The following is a 26613-nucleotide window of genomic DNA, read 5'->3' as shown; positions in this document are numbered from 1 at the left end:
CTATTAAATCAATTAAGAGCCAAGTAAAATAGAAAATAATTAGTGTTCAATCGGTAAAACAGACGACTCCAGCATCCCCTTAAAAGCCAAATCCATCCAAATGTAATAATATATGGGTTCCATCATTCTCAATTATTAGCAAAACGAAATGATAATCTCGTGCTATAGGCGCCGCTAGAAGTTGCGTTATTTCTTTAGTCGCGTCACATTCAATAACTGTCTCGCCTGCGTATATTTTTATATTAGAACATAAAAATCTTAATTACATAATACTCAACGTATTACACGATATAAAGTATAAATGCATATATATAACAAAAGTAGCATATATATACGTATGTGCGTCCGTACAATTTCATTGTTACAAATGCGAATATAGATTAATATAAAGCAAAATATTTTTTTAATATTTAAAACTGCAAATACAATATAACAAAATATATAATATTAAGAGAAAAGTATAAAATATAAACTGCATTATTTGCATAATTATATTATTTACACTATATGCACATAGCACACTCTGATAATAAAGATAATATAATTATATAATTTAATTTAATGAGTTTAAAAATACATTTACATGGATATATATATATATATATATATATATATATATATATATGTCAAAGGGTTTGTTCCGGGACAGTTAAAAATCTCATACTTTTTTATTAATTTTTAATAAAGCATTAAGATTCAAACTCATTTTGATTTTTAAAAATTAGATATTTCTTTCCATTTTTGAGATATTACATTTTTAAAGTTTTCCAAGACACATAATGGCAGTTTTCAGGACAATGTTTACTTCCAGGACTGACCTGGAAAATACGTAATGGTATTTTCCAAGACAAAATATAATATATATGTAATATTATATAATCTAGAATAACATAAGATATATATATAATTCGTTTTAAACATTTAAATATTCGATATCTTCTTCTTATGATTTTTAATTAATATACTACCCAGATAGCCAAACCTGCAAAAGCAGAATCCCACAACAGATCCATAGCCTATTGTGTCCGCATTAAGCTTGTGTTCTGTGGACAGACCGCATTCAACTGATCTGCTCCTTTTCTGCAGCCAATGTGCTGTCAGATTTTGTCCAGCAGATTCTACAAAACACGAGTTTAATGCGGACATAGTAGGCTATGGATCTGCTGTCAGATTCTGCATGATATGGCATATGGCTATTAGGGTGTATATTTACTCTTTTTATTAAATAATTTTTTTGTTATTACGCCTGTCAAAATTTAGGACGGAATTCATAGACCGGTTTTAAGTTCAAGAATAGTATTAAGTCTACATTTTTTATGATAATACGCGTATGGTTGGAAATGAATTGTGTCCTGGAAACAAACGTTAGGCCAAACCAATATTTTTTTTCATAGAATTCAAAACAATTAACATAAAACAAAATTTGGAAACGCAGTCAGGTAATACTAGCTCACATTCGTCTTCAAAGCCAAATAATTCATAATAATTTAAAACAACATAAGAGACGTAATTCGCATATAACTTACATATAAATGATTAAAGTAAGGTTATGGTCACATTTTGGAAAATTATACAGACAATTTAAGTAAAAAATTATAAATTACTCGAAAAAGACTTAAGCTAAATGTACTTTGAGAAGAATTGACTTAAGTATTTAGTAGGACATTATTTACGGTAATATGTTTGTGTCCTGAAAACAAATGTTAGGCCAAAAAACGATATTATCATTTCTTTCAGGAATTTAACGCAGTTAACGTATACCCAACATTTGGAAACGCGGTCATATTATCTGAAGCCAAATAAACGTACTTCAAGATGAGTTGTTCACTTAAGTATTTAATAAGACATTTTTTTATAATAATACGCGTATGCTTGGAAACGAATTGTGTCCTGGAAACGAACGTTAGGCCACAAATCGATATTTTTACTTCTTTATCAAATTCAATACAAAATTATAATACATACAAATTTTGGAAATGCAGTCAGGTAATACTATCTCACATCTGTCTTCAAAGCCGTACGATTCATAGACGTGTAAAAACAACATAAAAGACATATGTTATACATAACCTTACTTTAATCATCTATATGTAAGTCATAAGCGAATTACGTCTTTTATGTTGTTTTAAATTATTATGAATCATTTGGCTTTGAAGGCAGAGATAGTATTACCTGATTGCGTCCATATTTTGTATGTATGTTAAATGTATTGAATTCTATAAAGTAAAAATATCGATTTTCTGATAACTATCTGATAAATATCTGAAGTCAAATAAATGTACTTCAAAATTAGTTGTTTATTTAAGTATCTAATAACATATTTTTTATGATAATACGCGTATGCTTGGAAATGAATATTGTGTACTGGAAACGAACGTTAGGCCACAAACCGATATTTTTTTTCATAGAATTTAAAGCAATTGACGTACATACAAAATTTGGAAACGCAGTTAGGTAATACTAGCTCACATCTGTCTTCAAAGCAAAATGATTCATAATAATTTAAAACAACATAAGAGACGTAATTCGCATATAAATTACATATAAATTATTAAAGTAAGGTTATGTATGACATATGTGTCTTTTATGTTGTTTTTACACGCCTATCGTATGGCTTTGAAGACAGATGTGAGATAGTATTACCTGACTGCGTTTTCAAATTTTGTATGTACGTTAATTGCTTTGAATTCTATGAAAAAAAATATCAATTTGTGTCATAACGTTTGTTTCCAGGACACAATATTCATTACCAAACCATACGCGTATTATCGTAAATAATGTCCTATTAAATACTTAAGTAAACAGTTCATCTTAAAGTACATTTATTTCACATAATATGACGGCGTTTCCAATGTTGTTGTGTATACGTTAACTGCGTTGAATTTCTGAAAAAAAAATGATAATATCGTTTTTTGGCCTAACGTTTGTTTCCAGGACACAAACACACTACCGTAAATATATTTATTTATCTAAAAAAATTATACTTTTTTAAACAATATTAGAAAATTTTATCGATTAAAATGGAAATAACAACCAAATAAAATGTTTGTTTCAACTTTATATTCTTAATTAAAAATTAAATAACGAGGATATTTTTAATAAAATTAATCCTTGTGATAGACTTATAATACACAGAAAAAACTTTATGGTAAAAAATACTATGGTAAGTAGTAAACGCGTGCCAAGGAAGAATTATGAAAATTTTTATGTTTTTCATCAAATTACGATAATATTTACACTACTTATATGCAGTGTTGGGTAAGATACTTTTAAAATGTATCTCGATACAGGTACAGATACTTATAAAAAATGTATCTAGATACAGATACAGATACACAAATCAAAATGTATATAGATACAGATACTCAGATACTTTAAAAGTATCTCAGATACGTATCAGATACTCTTAAATTAAAAAATATAAATATTCAAATAAAAAAATCTGAAAAATTTAAATGTTTGTGCACAACACGAAAAGCGCATTATAAAATAAATAATTACATTTTTGTGTTGCACATAAATACCTGTCGCTGAACTCTTACTGTCTTTTCCGAATTTTTTATTTGTTTGTTGAGTTGTTGAGTAAACTTGCGTTTCTTGTCTTTTAAATTATATTTTATTGTAATAATAATAATAATATTAATAATGTATGTAATATGCACAAAATCTAATGATTCTATAGACTAGATAGCAAAGTTATTTCATACATAAGTACTATTTGCGCAAATCTAAATGACGTTATCGACAGTAATAGCAAATCAAAAATGACCTTAAAAAAACCTTTTTTTCCCAATAAAGACAAAAAGTACGTAAAAATGTATTTGAAAATGTATCTGAAAATGTATCTGAAAAGCAGTTCAGATACTGTGTTTTGTATCTAGATACAGATACAAATACTCTAATTCAAATGTATCTCAGATACAGGTTCAGATACACAAAATGTATCTCTATACGTGTATCTAGATACATGTATAGAGATATTACCCAACACTGCTTATATGATATAATTCTCTGAAATTTCTTCTTACAGTTCGTAGTTACTATTATAAATAATAAATCATATATAATTTTACTAGAAAATTTTCTCTGTGTAGATTTACGAATATATAAATGTATTAAATGTTTGAAAACTCATAAACAATATTTAGTTAATTCAAGAAAATTTTAGTATGTTGTGTGTGTGTGTGCGTGCGTGCGTGCGTGCGTGCGTGCGTGCGTGCGTGTGTGTGGTGTGTACGTATATACGCGAGAAAAGAATAATCACTTTGTGACAGGAAAATGATTATTCCTTAGTTCGCGATTTTATATCACTATTATTATTCATGCTGATTACTATACAATACATGCACACGTAGAAAAATATGATTCTAGTTTTAAAAAAATCAATTATTCAGTTTTAATTTTATTTTTTTTTAAATAATTATCTTATCTTTAATGGTTAAAAAGAATATTCTGTTAATAATAAACACCTCACTTTACATAAAAAAAAAATGTTTAACATTTTCGTGTATGTACACGCACATCACACACACACACACACACACACACACACACACACACACACACACACACACACACACACACACACACACATTACATACTAAAAATTTTTTAAATTAAATAAATATTGTTTATAAGTTTTCAAACATTTAATAAATTTATATATCTGTAAATTTACACGGAGAAAATTGTATAGTAAAATTATGTATGATTTATTATTTATGATAGTAACCACGAACTGTAAGAAGAAATTTCAGAGAATTATATCATATAAGTAGTGTAAATATTATCGTAATTTGATGAAAAACATAAAAATTTTCATAATTCTTCCTTGGCACGCGTTTACTACTTACCATAGTAATTTTTACCATAAAGTTTTTTCTGTGTATTATAAGTCTATCACAAGGATTAATTTTATTAAAAATATCCTCGTTATTTAATTTTTAATTAAGAATATAAAGCTGAAACAAACATTTTATTTGGTTGTTATTTCCATTTTAATCGATAAAATTTTCTAATGTTGTTTAAAAAAGTATAATTTTTTTCTAGCACATGGTAATAGCTTTTTTTAAAATTTGTAATGACAGTTTACGACGTTTAAGACTATCATTAAAAAAATATTTTTTATTAAAAATAATCATTATTTATTAAAAAAAAAATATTTAGTAATTGCTTCTTTAAGCATTAGAACTGATATTTTTTTTGTACACATGTATGTACACGTACACACATACTTTTTGTCGTTAGAAAATTTTATTTTCATTGAAAAAGATAAGGAACTATCATAACTCAAAGGAAGAATCCGGCTTTACGCGTCGCTTGTGCGTTGCCACTTGTTGTAACAACTCCCCCCGCGCGCCTACCAATCTCAAGGTTCAAGCGCTAGGGAGGGGCGGCCGCCGTAGCCGGGCGCCCGGCGCGCTTGCATTTGCCGGTAGGCCGGGCTAATACAGAAAATTTTACAAGTCTATAACTCGTTAACTATTGCGAAAATGGAAAAACGATAAGGACTTTATGTTCAGCTTAATGCGCTCTACCTGCTTATAAAAATTGCATAAATCTTTACCAAACACCCTGTATATATGTATTATATTTGCCACTTTTTTTGTAATATTAAGAAACAGTCAAATATGAAAGCAAACTTTTTTTATGTTTCTAAAGGATTTCAGAAATATTGCATTTGCAGTTTTATAAAAACATGAAGCAAATACATTTCTGAAATATTTAGGATGAAAAGTTATAATTAAAATGTTAATGAAATATTTCTATAATACTATTTCTATATACTATTTCCGATCGTTACAATATTTCACCGATGTTACATGCCGTGTGGGATGCTACTTTTGTTATATATATGCATTTATGCTTTATACCGTGTAATACATTGAGTATTATGTAATTAAAATTAATCCGTTTTTGTGTTCTAATATAAAAATATACGCAAGAGAGGCAGTAATTGAATGTGACGCGACTAAAGAAATAACGCAACTTCTAGCGCGGCGCCTATAGCACGAGATTATCATCTCGTTTTGCCAATAATTGAGAATAATGGAACCCATATATTATTATATTTAGATGGATTTGACTTTTAATGCTCTTTAATTTTTGTCCTTACAAAATTTTCAAAATTTTGAAAAAAAAGGGATGGGGGTGGGGTAAATTAAAAAGTTTGAAATTTTTGGAAAATCTAAATATACTATTGGAAAGAGTATAAAATACCATAAAACTTTTGTATAAATCATTTTTTCATAAACCTTATATTTTCAAAGATATTCGCCAAAAACAAAAAAACGCGTTATTTTCGAGGGGTGGTTTCAACCTCTAAATGTCGATATACGCTGCTAAAAAAAAATATGGGTGTAATATTTTTTCATGTTCTACAACATATCTAAAGCTCATTAAAATCGGTGAGGGACAATTTTGTCCGTTCCCTTGTAAGGTCTTTACACTCGCTTCAAACTATTTGGACCAAAGCAACGACTCATAAGCTCAAATGCTGTAATTTACACACATTACAGATATAACCCGTGTTACGACGCGCACTAACACAACTCCATGTCCCAAAAATAGCTGATCATGCGAAGACCTTACTTAGCGCCATCTATCCATCGACAGACCTTGGTCACACCAAGACACCATAACGGACTGATGAGTTATTAGTATAATATCTTTCGACACGCTTAAAAATGTGTAAACGTGTAGTGCCATCTAAAATTGACTTCAGCTATCTACTACACATAGGGACTTGCCAAAAGGAGAGAAGCGTCAATGACGTCAGGTCGGCAGCTCATCTTGGAAGAATACTTTGGGTCACCGTGACCCAGCTATGATAAAAGTGTCGACTGATATTTCATAAAAAATTGAATTTTTCTATGAAAATCTATTGATTTTTCCAGTAAAAAAAATGCTCTCTTTCAATATGTAATAAAATACCTTCAAAGGTTCATTTACGGACTAATTTCTTTATCAAAGTAACAAATCTTAACACTATAATCCTAAATTTTTAGCTCAAATTTAAAAAAATTATAATTTTTTAAACAAAATGTGATTAAGAAAAATTTAACAATTTTTTTAAATAAAAATTATTAAAATATTAATTTTGTATAAGTGAAATATGTTTTTCTATGTTTGAAATTTATTTCAATTTTTTTAGAAATTTTTGATAGTTTTTAAATTACAGTTCATCGAAAATTGCATTGAATCACGCATAACCCAGTATGATAGTTCATTTTAAAAAAGGTGACCTAGAGCCTAGAGTTAAAAACTAAAGAAAACATGGATACATGTAATTACTTATAAAGAACATTCTCGAATTACAAATTTTCTTTATTTTCATACTCTCACATAATTATATTTTTTTAGAAAATACATACAGTATTGTTAACTTTTTTCTTAGTTCAAAGTTTTTATTTTTGAAAACGTTTATTTAAAATTTTTTTTAAACGTAATATATGAAAAATAAGAATTTTTTAACAAAAATTATTCTTTTTTCTGTTTCTTTTATTGTTTATAATTTTTTGAGTAATATAAAGATAAAATACACTTAATTGTTTTTTACTGTTATATTCCTTAAGAGAATGCTGGAAACAGATTTGTTTTTAAGCACAATCATTTTTGTTACAAGAACTTGTCTTATTGCTTTTAGATTTAGAAAATCCCTTTTCAGAATGAAAGTACTGCATTACTATCAGTTTGGATTTTTGAATTTATGCAAAAACAGAAAAAATTTTATCATTTATTTTTACTATTTGTTTCTTACAATTAGCCAAATATGGCATGTGAAACTGTCACGTCGTAATAATATTTGTTTAATATAAAAGATCTGGAACTTGAACTTATGAAATTTAAAACTCCAAATATGTAGAGCAAACAAAATTATTTTTTCTTAAAAAAGTAAAAAAAAAAGGTGCCAAGTATGTGTCTGTGCACGCGCGCATACATGCATAAACGAGGTCAGATCCGCTACGTTCACGTCATTGATTCATTGGTCATTGGTCATGCTAAAAGCGGAACAATTTAAATGTGATTTTCAATAATTTTCTATCGTTCTATTTGGAACAATAGGAAATAAAAATAATGATTTAGATTCAGCATATCTAAGAATATGTGAAAACAAAGGTTTTATCGCTGGAGCCAAAATTTGATAATTTTACCCATTCTCCTTTACTATTATTTGTCCCCCTACACAGACTATACCATTTTTGTTTGACACATTTATTTATAAAATTCCGTAATTTTCAGACATTTTACTGGTAAAAATACATCCTATGTATACCTATATGTTAAATATCATACCTTGGAATGTCACCTTGGATCGTGTTTTCTTTGGTACGTTTTTCGAAGTTTTGGAAGAGATTGACGGAGGATGTACGTGTGTTGGAGAAGATGGCATTGAAGACCATGTCGGACGTGGCGTGGAAGTTGCAACTGGGACCTTCCAGGTATCGAAAGATGCTGCCGTTGCTCTCCAGGAATGTCTTCGCGGAGGGCCGCCGACAACTTCAAGACCAGGTGACGGTATCGATGTCAGAGAGCCACGATATCGCGAAGAATATAAGTCAGTTGATAATCGGCAGTCGCAGGGACTCGGTAGACCTGTTGCGGGATTGCAACGGGACCAATATCCCGCAGGAGAACCCAGGGATTCGCGTCTATGGACTTCCGGCGTACGGAGACCACAGCCGCGTGAACTAAGACATGTCTGAAAAAGGAAAACCATTGGTAGACTTCAATTTCACAGATTCTTTAAAAAAATCTGAAATTTTCTTTTATGTAGCTCTTAATTCAACAACCAAAATTTTCGCACAAACTTTCACTCAGTAATCATTTTTTATGCTATAATAAATTTTTTAAGAAAAATTATTTCTAAAAAGTAAGTTCCAAAATATTGAGGAAAACATTTATCATATGTACTCTACACAATCTACACAGTTGTAAAATTTTTGTTTTTTATAATTATTTTGAATCACGGTTCCACCTCCAAATAGGCTGTAAATTTTTTCAATTATTCCTATTAATTTTTTAATAACATAATAAGTATTATTTACTTAGAAAAGCTCCCCAAAAAGTTATAAACAGAAAAAGATAATAATAAAATTAAAGATAATAATAAAAGATAAAATTAAAATTATAAAATAAAAAAAAAATTATTTTTTTAAATTATTATTTACATAATTCTTCTTTAAAAATATAAAATTTATTAAAATTTATGTGGAACAGAACAATGACTGTTACTAATTTTCGAATTTTCATCCGAAGCAATATGCATCCTTCCTTCCCCTAAACTTACGTCACATGACGAGGTCAATAATTGGTCTGTTCTACATGGTTAGTCTCATTTGACATAGAAAACAACAAAAAATAACCAAATTTTTTAAAATGTTTTTCTGTTTATAACTTTTTTAGGGCTTCCCCAAGTAAACAATATTTGTTATGTTATTAAAAAATCGATAGAAATTGTTAAAAAAATTTGCAGCCCATTTAAATGTGGAGTCATAATTCAGGAGAAATAATTACCTCAAATTTAACATATGTTGCATGTTTCAAATGATTAACTGAAAGGAGGATGCTAAAAATTGTTTAACACGCGTCATAGATCAAAACAGATGCCAATCGAAAAGTTTCGGTGAACAGATCCAAGTTTCCAATTGGATGGACACTAAATTGTCAGATGTGTCTTTCACGAGTTCCAAGTCATAAAAATTCAACGAGTCAATCAGTCAAATCGCTGTCAATCTTTTGCAACATATTAATGCAAATATATTAATGTTATATATTGTTATATATTGAAAGTATTCAACAAAACAAATTTAACGATATTATAGGTATATTTGTTGTTTGATACATGTGTTTCCAATCATACGTAACATTGATTAATCTGTCAGACATCTTTTTTTCGTGGTATAAGATTAGACAAACATGTTGATTCTTTGAAGATACAGCCGCAGCTGTTTTCGTTTCCTATTTTTTTACCTTTGGTAAACAATTAATATATATGGCCTGTTAACATTATAATTCTTGTTTTTAATTTTTTATTTTAACTTCACCTGTGTGTGTGGCTCATGGCACAGGTGATCCGCGCTCCTCGATAATTCTGGTACCATGCTAGTGAAACTAATGTCAGACAGCATTACTCTTCTAGCTTCTCGAGTTTTGTCCGACAGCCTCAATCGACCAGGTACTCCCGTTGGTAGCGCAAACTTGCTCGGTAGTGTCGTAAAGGTATGTGCGACTTTGTGTGCAAGATAGCTCTCAGAGCGCCATTGTGCCGGAAGCGCAGAGATGTCTGTCTGGGCGCCAGATTCTCTTCGGGCACCACTACTACGATCCATTACTGGTCGCAATGGGGCAGAGTTCTTTCTCCGATTACTAGCCAAAGCTTCTCGATGAATGATAGGTCTGAAATGACAATAATAATAATAATAATAACAATAATAATAATAATAATAATAACAACAATAACAACAACAACGATAATAATAATGGAGTTGTAACACTAGAAAACAAAACAAATATATAAAATTAGAAATGATAATCAATTGGAATTCAAGCAATAGATTGATTTTAAGCTAAAGATTATAATCAATGTGAATTACATGAATGTTGCAAAATGCAGTTTCATTTATTAAGTATATTTTTTAAGAGACATTTTTGCTTAAAAAATCGATTAAAAAACAGATTTTAATAAATTTTTAATAGTTCCAAATCAAGAGAAAGAGAGAGAGAGAGAGGGGGGGGGAGAGAGGGAGAAGTAAATTAAAGACTAAAATTTTTATTAATGTACATATTGTTTGCAAAATTTTAAATGGATTTAAAACATTTTTTAAATATGTTGCTACAATAATTTATTTAGTTAATCTGATGCACAAAAATGTTTAGAAAATGTTCTTTTTTTTTTCTTTCCCACTTATAATTAATCCTTAAATGGCACACGTCCGAAAAATTACATTAAAAGCACATGGGGTATAGCATACCTCAGTGTTTTTTAATGCATGCTTTAATGATGCTATTTAATATTTTACTGCAAAAAAATTACCAAATAAAGTTTATTACATGAATTTTAAGATCTAATAGGTTTCATAATGAGATGACGCTACAAATTCGATTTTTAATATTTTTACCAAACTTTTCGGAGCTTAAAATTTGCGTAAAGTATGTCACCCCATGTGCCTTTAAGGGTTAAATAAAATTTTCAACTTTTAAATTTTCTGATAAGAAAAAAATTTTTAAATAAATAAAAAACAAAATTTATTTACGTTTAAGTTTTTCGGGTAAGGGGGAATTTTAAGATGCTCCTGAGCATCAATATCTAGCTTAGTAATTGTGTTTCAAGATTGACGAAATCGACGCGTAGTTTATATAAGCTGAAAATAACAAATTAATAGAAAAATTATATTCATCATCAAGATTTGATGCAGACCATATAAGCAATTTCAACTTTAATAATGTTAAAAAAATTTTTTTTAATTTGTCATTTTTGCAAAATTTTTAACTTGATGTAAGTCAAGAACTATTATGCATTTGTATTTATAGATTATAAAACTTTTGCTTCAGATAATTTGTGTCTTGAATCATAACAATAAGCCAGTATTTTTTGACATACCTATATAGTACTGTTGTACTGTATATAGTATAGCTAAATTACGCTAATAGTACTGTATATAGTAACTATATACACTTTTGAAGATCTGACACCGAACCACAGCTGTGGAGGGGAAGAAAAATAATCATATGTAAGCACCCACTGAGTCTGTAATATGATCCTTGTCTTTAGTCCTTCCTTTCCCCACAGTCATGGTTCAGTGCCAGATCTTCAAAACTAACAGCGTTGTGCCAATATAGATTTGTAAATAATTCCCAAATATCTTTTTGTTAAAAAAAATTTGTAAAGCATATTTAAATATTAAAAAAAGAAATGTACCAAGTTTTAAGTTTTTATTTATTTTAATTGTTAAAAAAGAATACAAAAATAATATCAAACTAATGTTCTATTTAGCTATCCGTTACAGGTCTCTTAGAATCGTTTTTCAAATTATTTGACATTATAAACCTGTAAGCCGTCGGTGGTGCAGCCAGAGTATTTCTCCTCGTGACATGTCGTAAGGATGATCCTGCCGTGCTTTCAGTATCTTCTAACACGCCACACTTGCTAATATCAGTCTCAACCAAGACGGAGCATTGCGACCACATCTTATTAAGTCTGGTACTGGAGCTCTCATCGAACCTGTCGACACTCTCTTCACGATCGATGCTAGAACTCTGTGAGGAGACGGCTTCTTCGACGGAGCTGGTTTTCTCACCATTGCAAACCAATGATTCGCCTTCTGCTGATTTTGTGTACTTGAGTAACATAGGCTGGCCACCACCGGTATTCGTGTGTTGCCAGGTCTCTGTCTCAGTGATGGACACCAGGTCCTCCTGCAGGCCGAGGTCACGACATGTTTCGTCTGTCGTGAATATCAATTCGATGTCGTCCAATTCTTCTGACTCATTTTCTGAGTGTTCATTCGGTCTCGGTGAATCACCTGGTTGACCCTGCCGAAGCACCTGAGATTGATCCATATGATCGCTGAACACGGAATTATCACCGTCAGAAATAGATTTCAAACTTAAGTCTTCGGGATCTTTCTCAGGAATGTCTAAACGATCCATATTTGTTGTATCATCTAGAACAACAAAAAGAGACCAGTCTAAGAATATTTTAATAAAATATACTTTAATTTTTTTATCTAACAAGAGATCTCCAACTCAAAAATTTAAAAAATAATGAAACTTTGATAATACATAAGATAATACAGTAAGAAAATATCTTGATATGTAAAAAATTATTTTCTTTTATTATCAAAATTCACTCTTGCGGAGTAAAATCAGTCTTTATAAATTGACCATTTTTCTGTTTATTTTATTATTAAGTTATCTAATTAACAAATATTATAAAAGAAATAAATTTTCTTTTTGAAATTTCGTTCTATCTTTTATTATTAAATAATAAAATAAAAATAAAAAATAAATTTTTAAGAATTGATTCTACCGCTTCAGGATGATTTGAGCAAAAAAGTTTTATATATCAGAATATTCTCTTTATAATCTATATTCAAAATGCGCTTATAAAACTGTTAACGCGCTTTCTTCAACGCTACATAACACTGTCCAAAAGTGGCTAAAATTGGTCCATAAAGCATTTGTATGAAATTAGTCTATATTTGTATTTTTAAATCTGCTAAACTATTAAGACATTTAAAATTGTCTAAAGAAACTTTGTAAAAATGCAGTTTATCATCTTACTAGCAGTCATTGTGTTTATTTTTTTTAATAAAAATGCTGCAGTGCAAGAAATTGAAATATGAATTATTGTATACGTAATTTAACTATACTAAATGCAATTTTATAAAGTATTTAATATAATGATGTTATTTCTTAAAAAACACCAAACAATTACATATCTGATATATAGTACATTTTTTATTATATTATTCATATCTGTGACCAGATTAAAATCAAATTACAACAGATAATTTATTATTATGTAAATACCTTTCAATTAATTCAGCATTGGTTCATCTGTTATCAGCTTAGAGAAATTAATAATTTATTCTTACTCTGTTCATTATTTCATTCCTCTTTCCTTTAAATAACGTTTTTCTGTTTTAAATGTATTTTTATTTTCAAAAAAGTTTAAAATATAAAATTAAAATAAATATAAAAATAAATAATAATAGCGTTATAAATAAATGCGCCTATCTGATAGCTGCAATGTGATTTAGTCTCAATAAATTTTTTGAAATTAAAAAGTAATTTTTGCTTTTTTTATACTTTTCATTTTCGGATCACAAAAAATTTTTTTAAATATTATTTTCCGTAAAATTACACACTTTTAAATAATGTTTTGCCTAAAAATTTTTTTTCTTTGTGTTATAACTTAAAAAAAATTAAAAATTGGCTTTTAAGATGTTAAATGTTATTTAAAATATTGCTTTAAAATTTTGATCTAATCGGATACACTATGTTTGAATTATCGTGGCAATTGGTGAGAAAATAAAGTTTGAAAAAAAATGTTTGAAATTTAATAACATCTTTCCAATGTAATGTTGCATTTCATTTTTTTCACAAATCTACATATTTTTAAAACAGAAATATATTAAATATCTATTTATTTAAACAAAAGCTTTACATGATATTGAAAAATATCATATTTGATATAACCCTTATACTTCTTTTAAGGAATTTTTAATCATGCATTATTAAGACCTATGCAACACAGAAGCTTTCAACAACATTGCTGCAACATTACAATATTACGAGTTGCAATGTAATATTGCAGAGATGTTTCAGAAACATACAATATCAATTGGCCTATTCTTTTTCGCTGCACTGCTGCACTGGTGCAACAAGTTAGAATGAGAAAAAATATATTTGTCTCGCTTTAACTTATTGCACCAGTGCATCAGTGCAGCTAAAAAGAACAGGCCAAATATTACGCCAAAATGTTCCAGTAATGTTGCAGAAATATTATAAAATTTCGAAAATATATATATTAAAAAACATGCATCAAGTGTTCCAATATACGTGCAATTTCGTTTAAGAAAATATTTGTGATATTTTTAAATAGTTTTATGAGATTTAAATATTTAGATTTGTGTGCAACATTTATACCAAAAATTATAATCTTTTTGAGATTTATAATAGAACAGTAAATTGAACACTTTTTTAAATAAAAAAATCAAATTATCATATATATACATATATCATATATTTGAAAAATTGTTCAATTTACTGTTCTATTATAAATCTCAAAAAGTGCAATTAATCGACTATAAATATTAATGCTAAGAAATTCATATATACGTATTTATTAATATTATTGCTTTTGACAATAACTAAAATAATGCTTCTTAATAAAAATAATGCTACTTAGATAATAGAACATTGTGTAAGTTTTTATTCCTAAATATAAAATGTAATAATAATTTTCTAATTTTCTAATATGCTTCTAATATATTTTAAATTTTAATAGGTAAACTTTGAGAATATATAAAAATATTCAAAAGAAATGAGAAAAGAAATTTATTGTAATTGCATAAATTCACAATTTATTATCCAAATTTGGATGCAAAAAGATTATAAAGTTACACAAATTGCAACAAATTTCTTCTTATCTTTCTTGTCTTTATATATTTTCAAAGTTTATCTACTAAATTTGAAACGTTATGCATATTTATATTAGCAACGCGTTTCAATGTATCGAATTGCACCATAACATTGCAGTAGTCTTATATTGCAATATTTCTCAGGGCGGACATTTCAGCGTTGCCATAAACTTACAGTAACATTGCAGAAACATTTCGCAACGTCTATGCAATATTACAATATTTCAATGTAAGGTTTCTGCAATGTTTTTGTAATCTTTCGGTGCTGTATGGGGAGTATCATTATTGTTACTATCATGAATTTCATCTCGTTTTTTAAAAATATTATTATCTTTATAAATCGTTAAAAGGCTGAGAAATTGTTCTACCTGACATTTCTATTCGAGGCTCTTCCTCGTTTCTCACATTTGTTGTCAAAATCAAGTTCTCATTTTGAGAAGCGTTCAGCATCATGGACGCTGCTTCAGTAATTTTGCTATTAACTGTGTCTTTGGTAACTGTAATTGAAGATTTTACTGAATCTTCAAGGTTAGCGGGTCGGCTAGCACGAGAAGACGGATCAGAACTATTATTGTTGCTGTTGTTATCACTGCGTTCGGAGGGTGGTTCGTTAAACATGTTTTGAGTCTTAGTTGTAATCTCATGAGGTACATCCATAATTAATTTCTCAGGATCTGTCGGTTGACTGTTAAAACAATTAAAAAATTCAATGAATCTGTCAAATTCTTGTTGTTGAAGGATCAATTTCCTACGTCTAATTAAATCAGTTTTGTACTTTATGTGAGCTTCTACGGCGAGTCGGACGTGTCTTGACTGAAGCGGTGGGCTGGTCGCTACATTGCATGAGAATTCGCAGTTCCTACTCAGGATCCTTTGCCTGAGCACGTGATTCTCGAGAGTTAAACGGCCTATTGCATCAGCATAATTCTCGCCAGAAAAATTCCGGACGCTTTCTTGCAGTCGGCGAAGCTCCTCACGTGACGAGTCCAAAGCCGAGCGTAGTGACACGACTGTCTGCATCACAAAGACAAACTTTTTATCTCGGAGAAATGTGTAGTAATAATAATAATTATCCTAGATGTTGTCAAATATTGTCGTTAGGTGACTAATAAATAACAATTTTTTTTTATTTAGCAGAACCAATCGTACGTTGCCCCCTTTATTTTTATGCGTACTTTAATCATGTAAAAGGATTTTGCATTTTGTTATTCCAATTCGAAAAAATGTCGGTAACTCTGTCACTCTCCTGGAGTCGTCTGTTTTACCGATTGAACACTAATTATTTTCTTTTTGACTTGGCTCTTAATTGATTTCATAGAATTGTAAATTCTTCTCCAGAATTAAAGTATAGACAATAACAAACCCTGCTAGATACAATTTTCTTTAAAAAACAAAAAGAAATTAGAAAATTATACTTTTGTGCAGTCGTCTCGTAACTTTCATCCACAACACTAAGTTTTAAAGATTCTTTACGTACAAAATAACTGTTATGCAAGATTGTCACTATAGGAAAGAATAATAATGTACTTTCAGAATAACTAAGAAGCTTTTGGTATAAGAGAAAAATGTCTATGAAAATTTCATGTATATGTGAGTGCAGATTCGGAAAAAGTCGATAAGTAGAGTAATATTTTTGTTTTCGATATAAAATCCAATTCACAGATTGATATTAATATGTGTACTTTAATTCTAGAAAATAATTCCCAAATCTATAAAAGAAATATATACAAAATCTCATTAATGATGTGCACGAATGACTCTACATCATCGACCTCGATCAAGTTTGAGAGGCAGTCCAGCATTCCCTTAAACTAAACTGCTCTGTTTTATCACTAATTTTTCGGACACCGAAATCTTTTTATTGATTGCATGAAATTGAAAATCCTTCTCCAAAATTAAAGTACAGATAGTAACGCGGTGCGCTGCAATCAATTTCATACAAAAAACAAAAAAAAGTTAGAAAATTATAGTTTTGTTATCGACTTCTGTAGTCGACTCGTGAAAACACTTGCTGCGTATAAAAATTTTAAACTTTGTACGTATAAAATAAGCATGAAGCGCACTTGGCATTTCAGCAAAGAACAATATTGTGCTTTTAGAATAAGCTCAGGAAACTTAGAAAAAAAGTTGTCCGTGTTTAAGGGAATCCTATCTGTTTTATCGATAAAATTGTACAATTTGTTCCAAAATCTTTCTCCACAATTAAAGTATAAACGATAACAGTGTGCGGAATACATAAACTTTAATTCTGGAAAAGGATTTCTAAATCTATAAAAGAAATACATACAAAATTTTATTAATGACGTGCCTAAATGACTCTACATTATCAACCTCGATCAAGTTTGACGAGCAGTTTAGCATCCTCTTAAGGGGATGCTGGACTGCCTCTCAAACTTGATCGAGGTCGATGATGTAGAGTCATTCGTGCACATCATTAATGAGATTTTGTATATATTTCTTTTATAGATTTAGAAATTCTTTTCCAGAATTAAAATACATATATTAATATTAATCTGTGAATTAAATTAGTGCTCTGTTTCTATCCTCGGACCGCCTCGGACCGATTCCTCACTCACACATATATACAAAATATTCTCCGAGACTTTTTTTTATACCAAAGCTTCTAGCTCATTTTTGCAAGCATTTTATTATTCTCTCATGTAATAAGATTAGTGCGTACTAGTTATTTGTACGTACAGAGTCTTAAAAACTTATGTGTTACAGATGAAAGACACGATCAAGACGACTGCACAAAAGTATAATTTTCTAACTTTTTTCATTTTTTGAATTGAGTTTTGATGAATGAATTGAATTTTATATTAAGAACGAAAAAAATTTTTTCTCATATTGCTCTATTTATCGATTTTTTACGTGTATATAACCTAAATTTTCGTTTTTTTATTTTCCAATTTGCGAAATGCGAATCTTTTTTTCTAGGCTTCTAATCTTATTTCTAATTGTACGATATTATTCCTAAGAGTTTTTTCTAGGAGGTGGTGTGATTATTTTATACATATAAACTGTAGATTTTTCGTATAAAACAAATATTGTCGTTAAAAGGATGCTAAACTGCTCGCCAAACTTGATCGAGGTCGATAATGTAGAGTCATTTAGACACGTCATTAACAAAATTTTGTATGTATTTCTTTTATAGAGTTAGAAATCCTTTTCCAAAATTAAAGTTTATGTATTCCGCACACTGTTATCGTCTATACTTTAATTGTGGAAAAGGATTTTAGAACAAATTGTACAATTTTATCGATAAAACAGATAGGATCCTCTTAAACACGGAAAACTTTTTTTCTAAGATTTCTAGGCTTATTCTAAAAACACAGTATTGTTCTTTGCTAAGATGCCAAGTGCGCCTTATGCTTATTTTATACGTACAAAGTCTAAAACTATTATACGCAGCAAATGTTTTCACGAGTCGACTACAGAAGTCGATAACAAAACTATAATTTTCTAACTTTCTTTCGTTTTTCGTATGAAATTGATCGCAGCGCACCGCGTTACTATCTGTACTTTAATTTTGGAGAATTTTCAATTCCATGCAATCAATAAAGATTTCGGTGTCCAAAAAATTAGTGATAAAACAGAGCAGTTAAGTGCAGTAATATAGCAGCAGTGTAACAGCAATGTAACCGAATATAACAGATTACGTTACTCTGAAATTACTCTGAAATTACATGTAAGTTACAATTTCCGACTCAGCAATATAACATGTTATAATTACATGTTATCTAACCGTTACACAACAGTTACAAAGAAAAATAAAATAAAATAAAAATTTCATTTTTCTGAAATTATTTTTATCAACAGCACATACTACATTTAGGATAAATTTTTATTTATTAATTAAATTTAAATTATGTTATTTTTTATTTTATTCTTACTTGCCGCTGCTAGATTTGAACCCGGGACCTTAGGATGACGAACCTTGTACTCTACCTGCTACGCCAATTTGACTCATCGATATGGGTACTTGTTATTGTCTACATGTACCTATATGCAAACTGACGCGACTATATTATTTTTTATAAAAGCAATTAAATTTTGCAAAACATATTAAAAATAAATAGCATTAATTTATTTACTTATTAATTTCATTGTTAAATTTATTTTTTTCCATAACCTTAATAATTTGATGGAAATTGCGATCTATTTAGCACTAATCTTTGAAGCGTTCAAATGATTAATTAGATGGTTAACTATATAGATCATAATTCTAAGAAAAATTGAATAGTATACATTTATTATTGTTTTTGTTCAGCACATAATGAATTTAGATTTTGTGCATTTTTTGTTTGCAGTAATTGTAGACAAACCGTTATTTTTGAAAACATTATCTTTATAATAATTCTTTTTATTATTAAATAGATCTGTCATTCAGGATGTTATATATAATGTCTGATTTCTGAGTCAATCACGACGCATCGTTCCGTAATAACATTGATACGAACGTGTTATGTTACAATTATACAATTTTTGTTGAATAACTGTAACGCCAAAACGATGTATAACAGCTAGATCACTTGCGTATAACAAATATTACGTAACAGGTTATTTCCATGTCATATAGCACCTACATATCACAAGAATAACAATGTTAAATTACATGTAACTTCCATGTTATATTGCCGCTATAAAATGTGTTCACTGGGTAGTATCCCCTTAAGTAAGATGACTAATAAATAACTTTTTTTATTAGAACAAATCATACGTCGCCCCCTTCATTTTTGTGCGTACTTTAATCCTGTAAAAGAATTTTGCATTCTGTTATTCCAATTCAAAAATCCAAGTTCCCCCCAAAAATGTCGGTAACTCTATCATTCCCAGATCAACTGGGATGCTGGAGTTGTCTGTTTTACCAACAAAAAGACAGTAATTTTTGTTTAACAATATCTTTTTATTTCTTTTATAGATTTGGAAATCCTTCTCCAGAATAAAAGAATACGCATTGCTACCAGTCTGTGGAGTAGAGTTTCCTCCAAAAACGAGAAAAAATTGTTAATTTGCTGTCACATATCATAACAATGTTTGCTTAATATAAAAGATCTACAGTTTGTACCTACAAAATTCGTATTCACAGACTAGTAGACGACAAACAGTGTCGAGTTTCAAAAATTAGATTTTAGTGCCTAATTGACACGAAATTGTAAAACAAAAATTTAGATTATATACGTGTAAAAAGTCGATAAGAGCAATAAAAAAAAATTTTTTGTCCTCGATATAAAGTCCAATTCACAGATGGATATTAATATGTGTACTTTAATTCTGGAAAAAAATAATTTCCAAACTTATAAAAAAAATATATACAAAATCTCATTAATGATGTGCACGAATGACTCTACATTATCGACCTCGATCAAGTTTGAGAGGCATTCCAGCATCGCCTTAAAAGATAGAGCTTTGAATGTGTCTTTTAGTTCCATCTATTTATTTCTTAAATACATATAATAAAAAATGAATTTTTTTGTTTTACTTTAATCATATTTTTGTTTTATTTTAAAGTGCTGTAATTTAACAAAAACATTATTGGACAAAAAATAACAAAAATTATTCTAAAGTAGGCTTTCCAAAAGCTTAGTGTTTTCTAAATTTCTCGTAACAATATTTCATTTTTTGTGTAAAAATCTTTTATAAAACTGTAACTTTTTTACAGAACTTATATAAATTTTATCAAACCTAAACTTACATAAATTTTATAAAACTTACAACTTTTGTATAAAAACCAGTTATTAATTTTATAACTAAAGAGTTTGTAGAAAAAGGAAAAAAAGAAGAAAAAAACCCATTTGTTACAACATGTTTGATAATCGCATAAATTTTTTCAAAATTGTTAGATTTTTTTAATACTTAACTTTTCATAAAACGGAAGAAAATATCAAGTGAGCTGAAATGTTTAGACAATAATATATACTACAGTTAGAATTTGATAAAGGAGATTTACAATTTAATATAAATTGAACATGATTTAAAGTCTAAAAATTAATATAAATAACAAATACTTTTAATATCAGTTGATATCAAAAACTTAACAATAATAGTCAAAAAAGAATATTAGGATGTTGAATAAGTTTTTGTTGTTTTTTCGTGAAAATTAATGTGCTATTTAAAAAAATTAGTAAAAAACCCGTCACTGAAAGTATTGTCCATCGCTAGCCACCTTTTCCCCATCTTTCAGCATTTGAATTCTACGTCGGAAAAACGACACGTCTTTTGAAGCTATCCAAAAGTCGACCCATTTTTTGGCATCTTCATAAGAATGGAAGTGCTGCTCAGCCAGGCCATGTGCCATCGATCGGAACAAGTGGTAGTTGGAAGGCGCAATGTCCGGGAAATGGGGTAGGACTTCTCATTTAAGCGTTTCCAAGTAAGTTTTCACCGGTTTTGCAACATGTGGCCGAGCGTTGTCATACTGCAAAATTACTTTGTCGTGTCTCTGCTCGTATAGCGGCCGTTTTTTCTTCAATGCCCGGCTCAAACGCATCAATTGTAGTCGGTAGCGATTTCCCGTAATGATTTCATTCGGTTTGAGCAGCTCATAATAAATTACACTCAGCTGATTCCATCAAATGCAGAGCAGAAGCTTGGAACCATGGATATTCGGCTTTGCCGACGATGATGCATGGCCGGGATTACATTACGATTTTCTACGTTTAGGTTTAGGTTTAGGTTTAGGTTTAGATTTAGGGTTATCATAGTGTGTATCCACTTTTCATCGCCAGTCACAATACGATACAAGAATACTTTCCTTTTTTGCCGTAGAAGCAGCTGTTCACACGTAAAAAACGTTCGACGTTTCTCGGTTTCAACACTGGTACGGCACCCAATAACCTTGCTTTTGAATCATTCCTAATGCTTTCAAACGTTTCAAAACTGTTGTATGATCAACTCCTAATGATTCTACAAGTTCAGCTAGCGTCTGACATGAGTCTTCGTGAAGTAATGCCTCCAATTCTTTGTCTTCAAACTTTTTCGGTGCGCCAGAGCGTTCTTTATCTTCAATATCAAAATCAATATTTTTGAAGCATCTAAACCAATCTCTGCATGTTGTTTCCGACAGAGCATGATCGCCATAAATCTCAACAAGAATTCTGTGTTTCAGCTGCAGATTTTTTAAAAATAAAGTAGTGAAGTAAAATTTCCCGCAAATACTCTTTTTTTGCACGAAATTTAACATGTTTAACGCTATGAAAAACAAAGTTGTTTACACTTTGGCGAAATGACATACATTGAATTTCAAGGTTGTTTATAGTACTTTTATGTACATGTATCACCATCTTAAACTACGGGCAAGTAGTTCTAGTAACATCATCAGTTGGAAAACAGCGAGAACTTACTCAACGTCCTAATAATACTTTTTAACTCTGAATATTTACATAAAACAATAAAACTTAGCGTTAAAAAATCAAAGTATAAGCTTAATTCTTTAATGATTAGTGTTGCAATAGTTGCAACATTTAATTTCCATGTATAAAAATATAAGTAAATTCAGGATTTATGCCTATACAGAAAAAATTTTCTCTTAGAATTTATTTTCAAAATCATGATGGTTGTAGGAAAACATTACTCGAAAAATTATAATTAGACTCAATTAAAATTATAATAAAAAAATTATTACAGTTTAGTTTAATTTTACTAGACTAGTTTATACATAGTATAAAATAGCTTGATTTATAAAAATTTTACTAAAGTTTTACTAAAATTTTATTGAATTTCATTAAAATTATAATAAAATTCTTCAGATACTCTTCAAATACATTGTCTCGCAATTATTATAATTTTAAAGATACATTCTAAAAAAAATTCTCTTTGCACAGTTTAATCATATTTAAAAACTAAAAATAAAAGTGTATTATTGCATTACAGCATTAATTATTGAAATAAAGTGCATTTACTTACCAAAAAAGATAGTGTAAAATAAAAAAGAAAAAATTAATAGATTCTTTACTTACAAGAATTTTTGAGTAAAATTAGAAAAAAATTTTACTAAATGATAATAAAACAAGATGCAGACTCTAAAAGATAAAATCTTTTAATAAGAAAAATACATAAAACAAAAAGAAAATATATCGTACTTGATGTAACGCTCTTATGACGTCTAATCCAGGTATTCCCGGTGATGGCAAAGTACTTCTGAAGAGTCTCTGAAGAGACGGTTGGCCAGTTTTGGTTTCCATGCCTCCACCATCCCACCTAATGTTTTCATGTGAATTCTACTTCTGCCACGGATCATGCCGAATTTGCTATTGTTCTTTGATCTGTTCTTCGTTTTTCTCCAGCAAAATCCTTGCTTTTCAAAAACAGAATAGCTTTCACTTGAAACAGCTAAATCTCTTCACATTTTTGGAGGAATAAATATCTGTTCTTCTGCAAAATGTAATATTAATTTTTCAAATGATTTTAAGATCATGGTCCATTTCATGCTCAAAGTATCATTCATATCATTTCATTTTTGTGTTATCTTAGTAAATAAATATAGAATGGCACCAATAATGCTTTGAATGTGAATCAGACTGCTGCTTAAGTATTTCTCATGTCATTTTATTTTGCGTTCTAATATTTTTTAAAAGTAATATATTCTTTATCTACTTCTCTTTTAAGTATATCAGTTTTAAGTATATTTCTTTTAAGTATATCACTTTCTCTTTTAAGTATAATATTTTAAATAATTTTAAATATAATATTTAACTTTTGCTTATTTGACAAGTTTTTTTTAGTTTTTCTTAAATTCTAGTTCAAATGTCAATACTAATAAATGTCATTAATTTATTTTTTAGTTTTCTATAAATAAAATAAAAACATTTGGTTCAAATAAATGTAAAAAATTTTATTGTATCCTTCATAGCTTACATTCCTCATAGGTAATTCAAATATAAATATCAGTGTAACAGATAATTTACTTCCTTTATTTATTCATAATATAAATATTATGCAAAAGTTGCATAACAAAATCAATTTATAAAAACTTTTAAGACATTTTTTAAAACAAAATAATTAATAAAAAATTTTAAAATAATCTTTAAAATGAAAAAATGTTTGAAAGAATATATTCCATGTTTCTTCTCCTCAAAAAAAAAGTGACATTAAAATGATTTTAATATTAATTCTCTCTGTATGTGTTTTGTTAAATATACATAGCAAAAATAAAATTGGAAAATCAAATATTCAACAAAAAGAAATTATTTATTAATCTTTTACACCAATTATTCAGAACTTCAAAACTGAATAATTATTTAACAGACTGATACATTCTTTAGAAAAGCAGCAAAAAATTATAGCAAGCTAACTAAGCACGAAGGTAAAATCAATGTTCCATTAAAAAACAAATAAAAAATGACAGCTATGACAGGCTAATCCAAGTAAAATCAATGAGCTGATAAAATTAACTAGTTTATGGAAAATATTATATCAAAGATTTTAAATTTTGTATTCATGTACAAAATACACAAATATATTTATAAAAAAAAATATTTACTGGGATATTGTTCTTTCATCAGCAAATGCTTTTCACATGATTTGCATCACATTTCATAGCTGGAAATTTATGTAATTTTTTAAAGATTACTCAAGTGAAATACACAAGTGAAATCTTCCATAGCACAATTGATCCTTATCGAAGACTTACCTCTGTTTCAAAAAAATTTGGTGAGCAAATTCTCATCCTTGGCAATATCAACAGAATCAGAGTGAGCGATTTTTCGTCGACGAAAAATTAATCAAAGATTAATCCTTGCGCATCGGGCGTGTTGTCGGCGAGTTCAGCGGAAAAATACCGGAAAATCCCTAGAAAATTCGAGATTGTGACTCGCGAAGTAATTCTACCATTAGCAAACAGTATAATGCACGTTTTTCAGGAAGCGGGCTCGATTTCGCCGTTGCGGAACAATTTCTCATTATTTCTCACGGAAAAACGCGCAATGAGTTGTAAAAGTGCTATGGAAAACATCAGAGATATTCTGTCCACTGAATCGTAAATTTTATCACCGTAACGGCTGTCAAGTCAAATCAAGACACGGAAACCTATTGACAGCATCGACATTGATGACACTTATGACATTGATGACAGCTGACAGCTGTGACAGTGTAGCAGCTTAGTAACTCACAGCTACGGAAGTAACAGTAGCGGCAATGACAAGGACGACGATCGATCCAACTGTTCGATCGCGATAGTTACATTGACAACGTTAAGGTTTAAGAAATGAAAGAAGGATCGAGAGCGTACTCGAGGAAAGCGCCCGGCGAAAAGATCCGAAAAATCGAACGGACAAGCTCGAGCCGCACGAATATAACGGCGTCAATGAAGACGGTTCGATCGCGACGGACAAATCCGTCATCCGCTTCGGCCACGATCGGCCGCTCACGGCGCCGTACGAGACATCGCGGCATCGCGCGTGCTCTCACCACCGGACACATCAAAAACGTCGCCCGCAGAATAAATAGAAGGAATGCCGAGTGCCGAGCGCGAGATCATGTCGAACACCAATGACACTACTCTAGTTTACACCGAGCACTTGGTACGCGTATCAAATAGTAAATAACTAGTGAATGTGTTTAATCATTGGCTGATTAGCTTAAATTCACTATTTGATACGAGTACCAAGTGCTCGGTGTAAACTAGGGCACTGATGGAACTGTCACTGACACCTGCTGACACCCATACACGGGGTCTGTTCGCGTCACATGCCCCAACATGCTCCTATTCACCCCAACGCACTCCAATACGTTGATTCCGATGACGCCAACCTATTAGAATGCGTTGGAGTGAGTAGGAGCATGTCGGAGCATGGCGACGCGAACAAACCAACGGTCTGTTCTGGGTTTGCTCGGAGCAAACCCAAGCAGACCAACGCACTCTAATAGATTGGCGTCATCGAAATCAACCTATTAGAGTGCGTTAGTCTGCTTGGGTTTGCTCCGAGTAGACCCAGAACAAGTGGTTTGTTCGCGTCGCCATGCTCCGACATGCTCCTACTCACTCCAACACATTCTAATAGGTTGGCGTCATCGGAATCAACGTATTGGAGTGCGTTGGGGTGAATAGGAGCATGTTGGGGCATGTGACGCGAACAGACCCAAGGTCTGTAGGAGTCTGTTCGCGTCATAGACTAACGTAGACGGAGCATTACTAAAGACCTATAACACAGTATAAAAACCTATAATCAAATGGTCTGTTCTTTCTAGCTGCACTATTGCACTGGTGCAATAAGTTAAAGTAAGACAAGTATATTTTTTCTCATTCTAACTTATTGCACCAGTGCAACAGTGCAGCTAGAAAGAACAGACCAAAAGATTCGCCAATGGCGAACACAATTTTGATTGGTCACTTGAATCACATGGTTTATCCGCCATTGCGTACCCACGCTGGGCGAGGAAGAGGGGAGAGTGCTCTGTGTTGAGCAGTATAGGTTAAAGGAATATGTGTCAGAAATTATAAGGTAATTCAATCTCTGCATTCTAGGGT

At 30.1% G+C, this 26613-nt stretch overlaps 1 protein-coding gene across 7 annotated transcripts in view; it reads right to left on the bottom strand.

Annotated features, from left to right (window-relative positions):
• The window catches only part of LOC105837677, a 53049-nt gene extending 27339 nt beyond the window's left edge, over nt 1-25710 (bottom strand). For 3 of the 7 annotated variants that reach the window (XM_036286154.1, XM_036286155.1, XM_036286156.1), the window contains exons 1-7: nt 24778-25708; nt 23228-23519; nt 15922-16160; nt 15515-15831; nt 12050-12665; nt 10047-10398; nt 8296-8701 (exon numbers count right to left, since the gene is read on the bottom strand). In XM_036286154.1, the coding sequence (XP_036142047.1) occupies nt 8296-8701; nt 10047-10398; nt 12050-12665; nt 15515-15831; nt 15922-16160; nt 23228-23329 (2032 nt within the window). In that variant the 5' untranslated portion in view covers nt 23330-23519; nt 24778-25708. Of the gene's footprint in view, nt 1-8295; nt 8702-10046; nt 10399-12049; nt 12666-15514; nt 15832-15921; nt 16161-23227; nt 23520-24777 lie in introns of all 7 variants that reach the window. The other 4 variants (XM_036286149.1, XM_036286151.1, XM_036286152.1 and 1 more) reach the window with 4 other exon arrangements.
• Nucleotides 25711-26613: the final 903 nt, after the last annotated feature.

This window comes from Monomorium pharaonis, chromosome 4, assembly GCF_013373865.1.
Source record: "Monomorium pharaonis isolate MP-MQ-018 chromosome 4, ASM1337386v2, whole genome shotgun sequence".
NCBI classification, from domain to species: Eukaryota; Metazoa; Arthropoda; class Insecta; order Hymenoptera; family Formicidae; genus Monomorium; species Monomorium pharaonis.
Note: the sequence above shows the minus strand (reverse complement) of the source record. Positions and strands in the feature narration are given on the sequence as shown.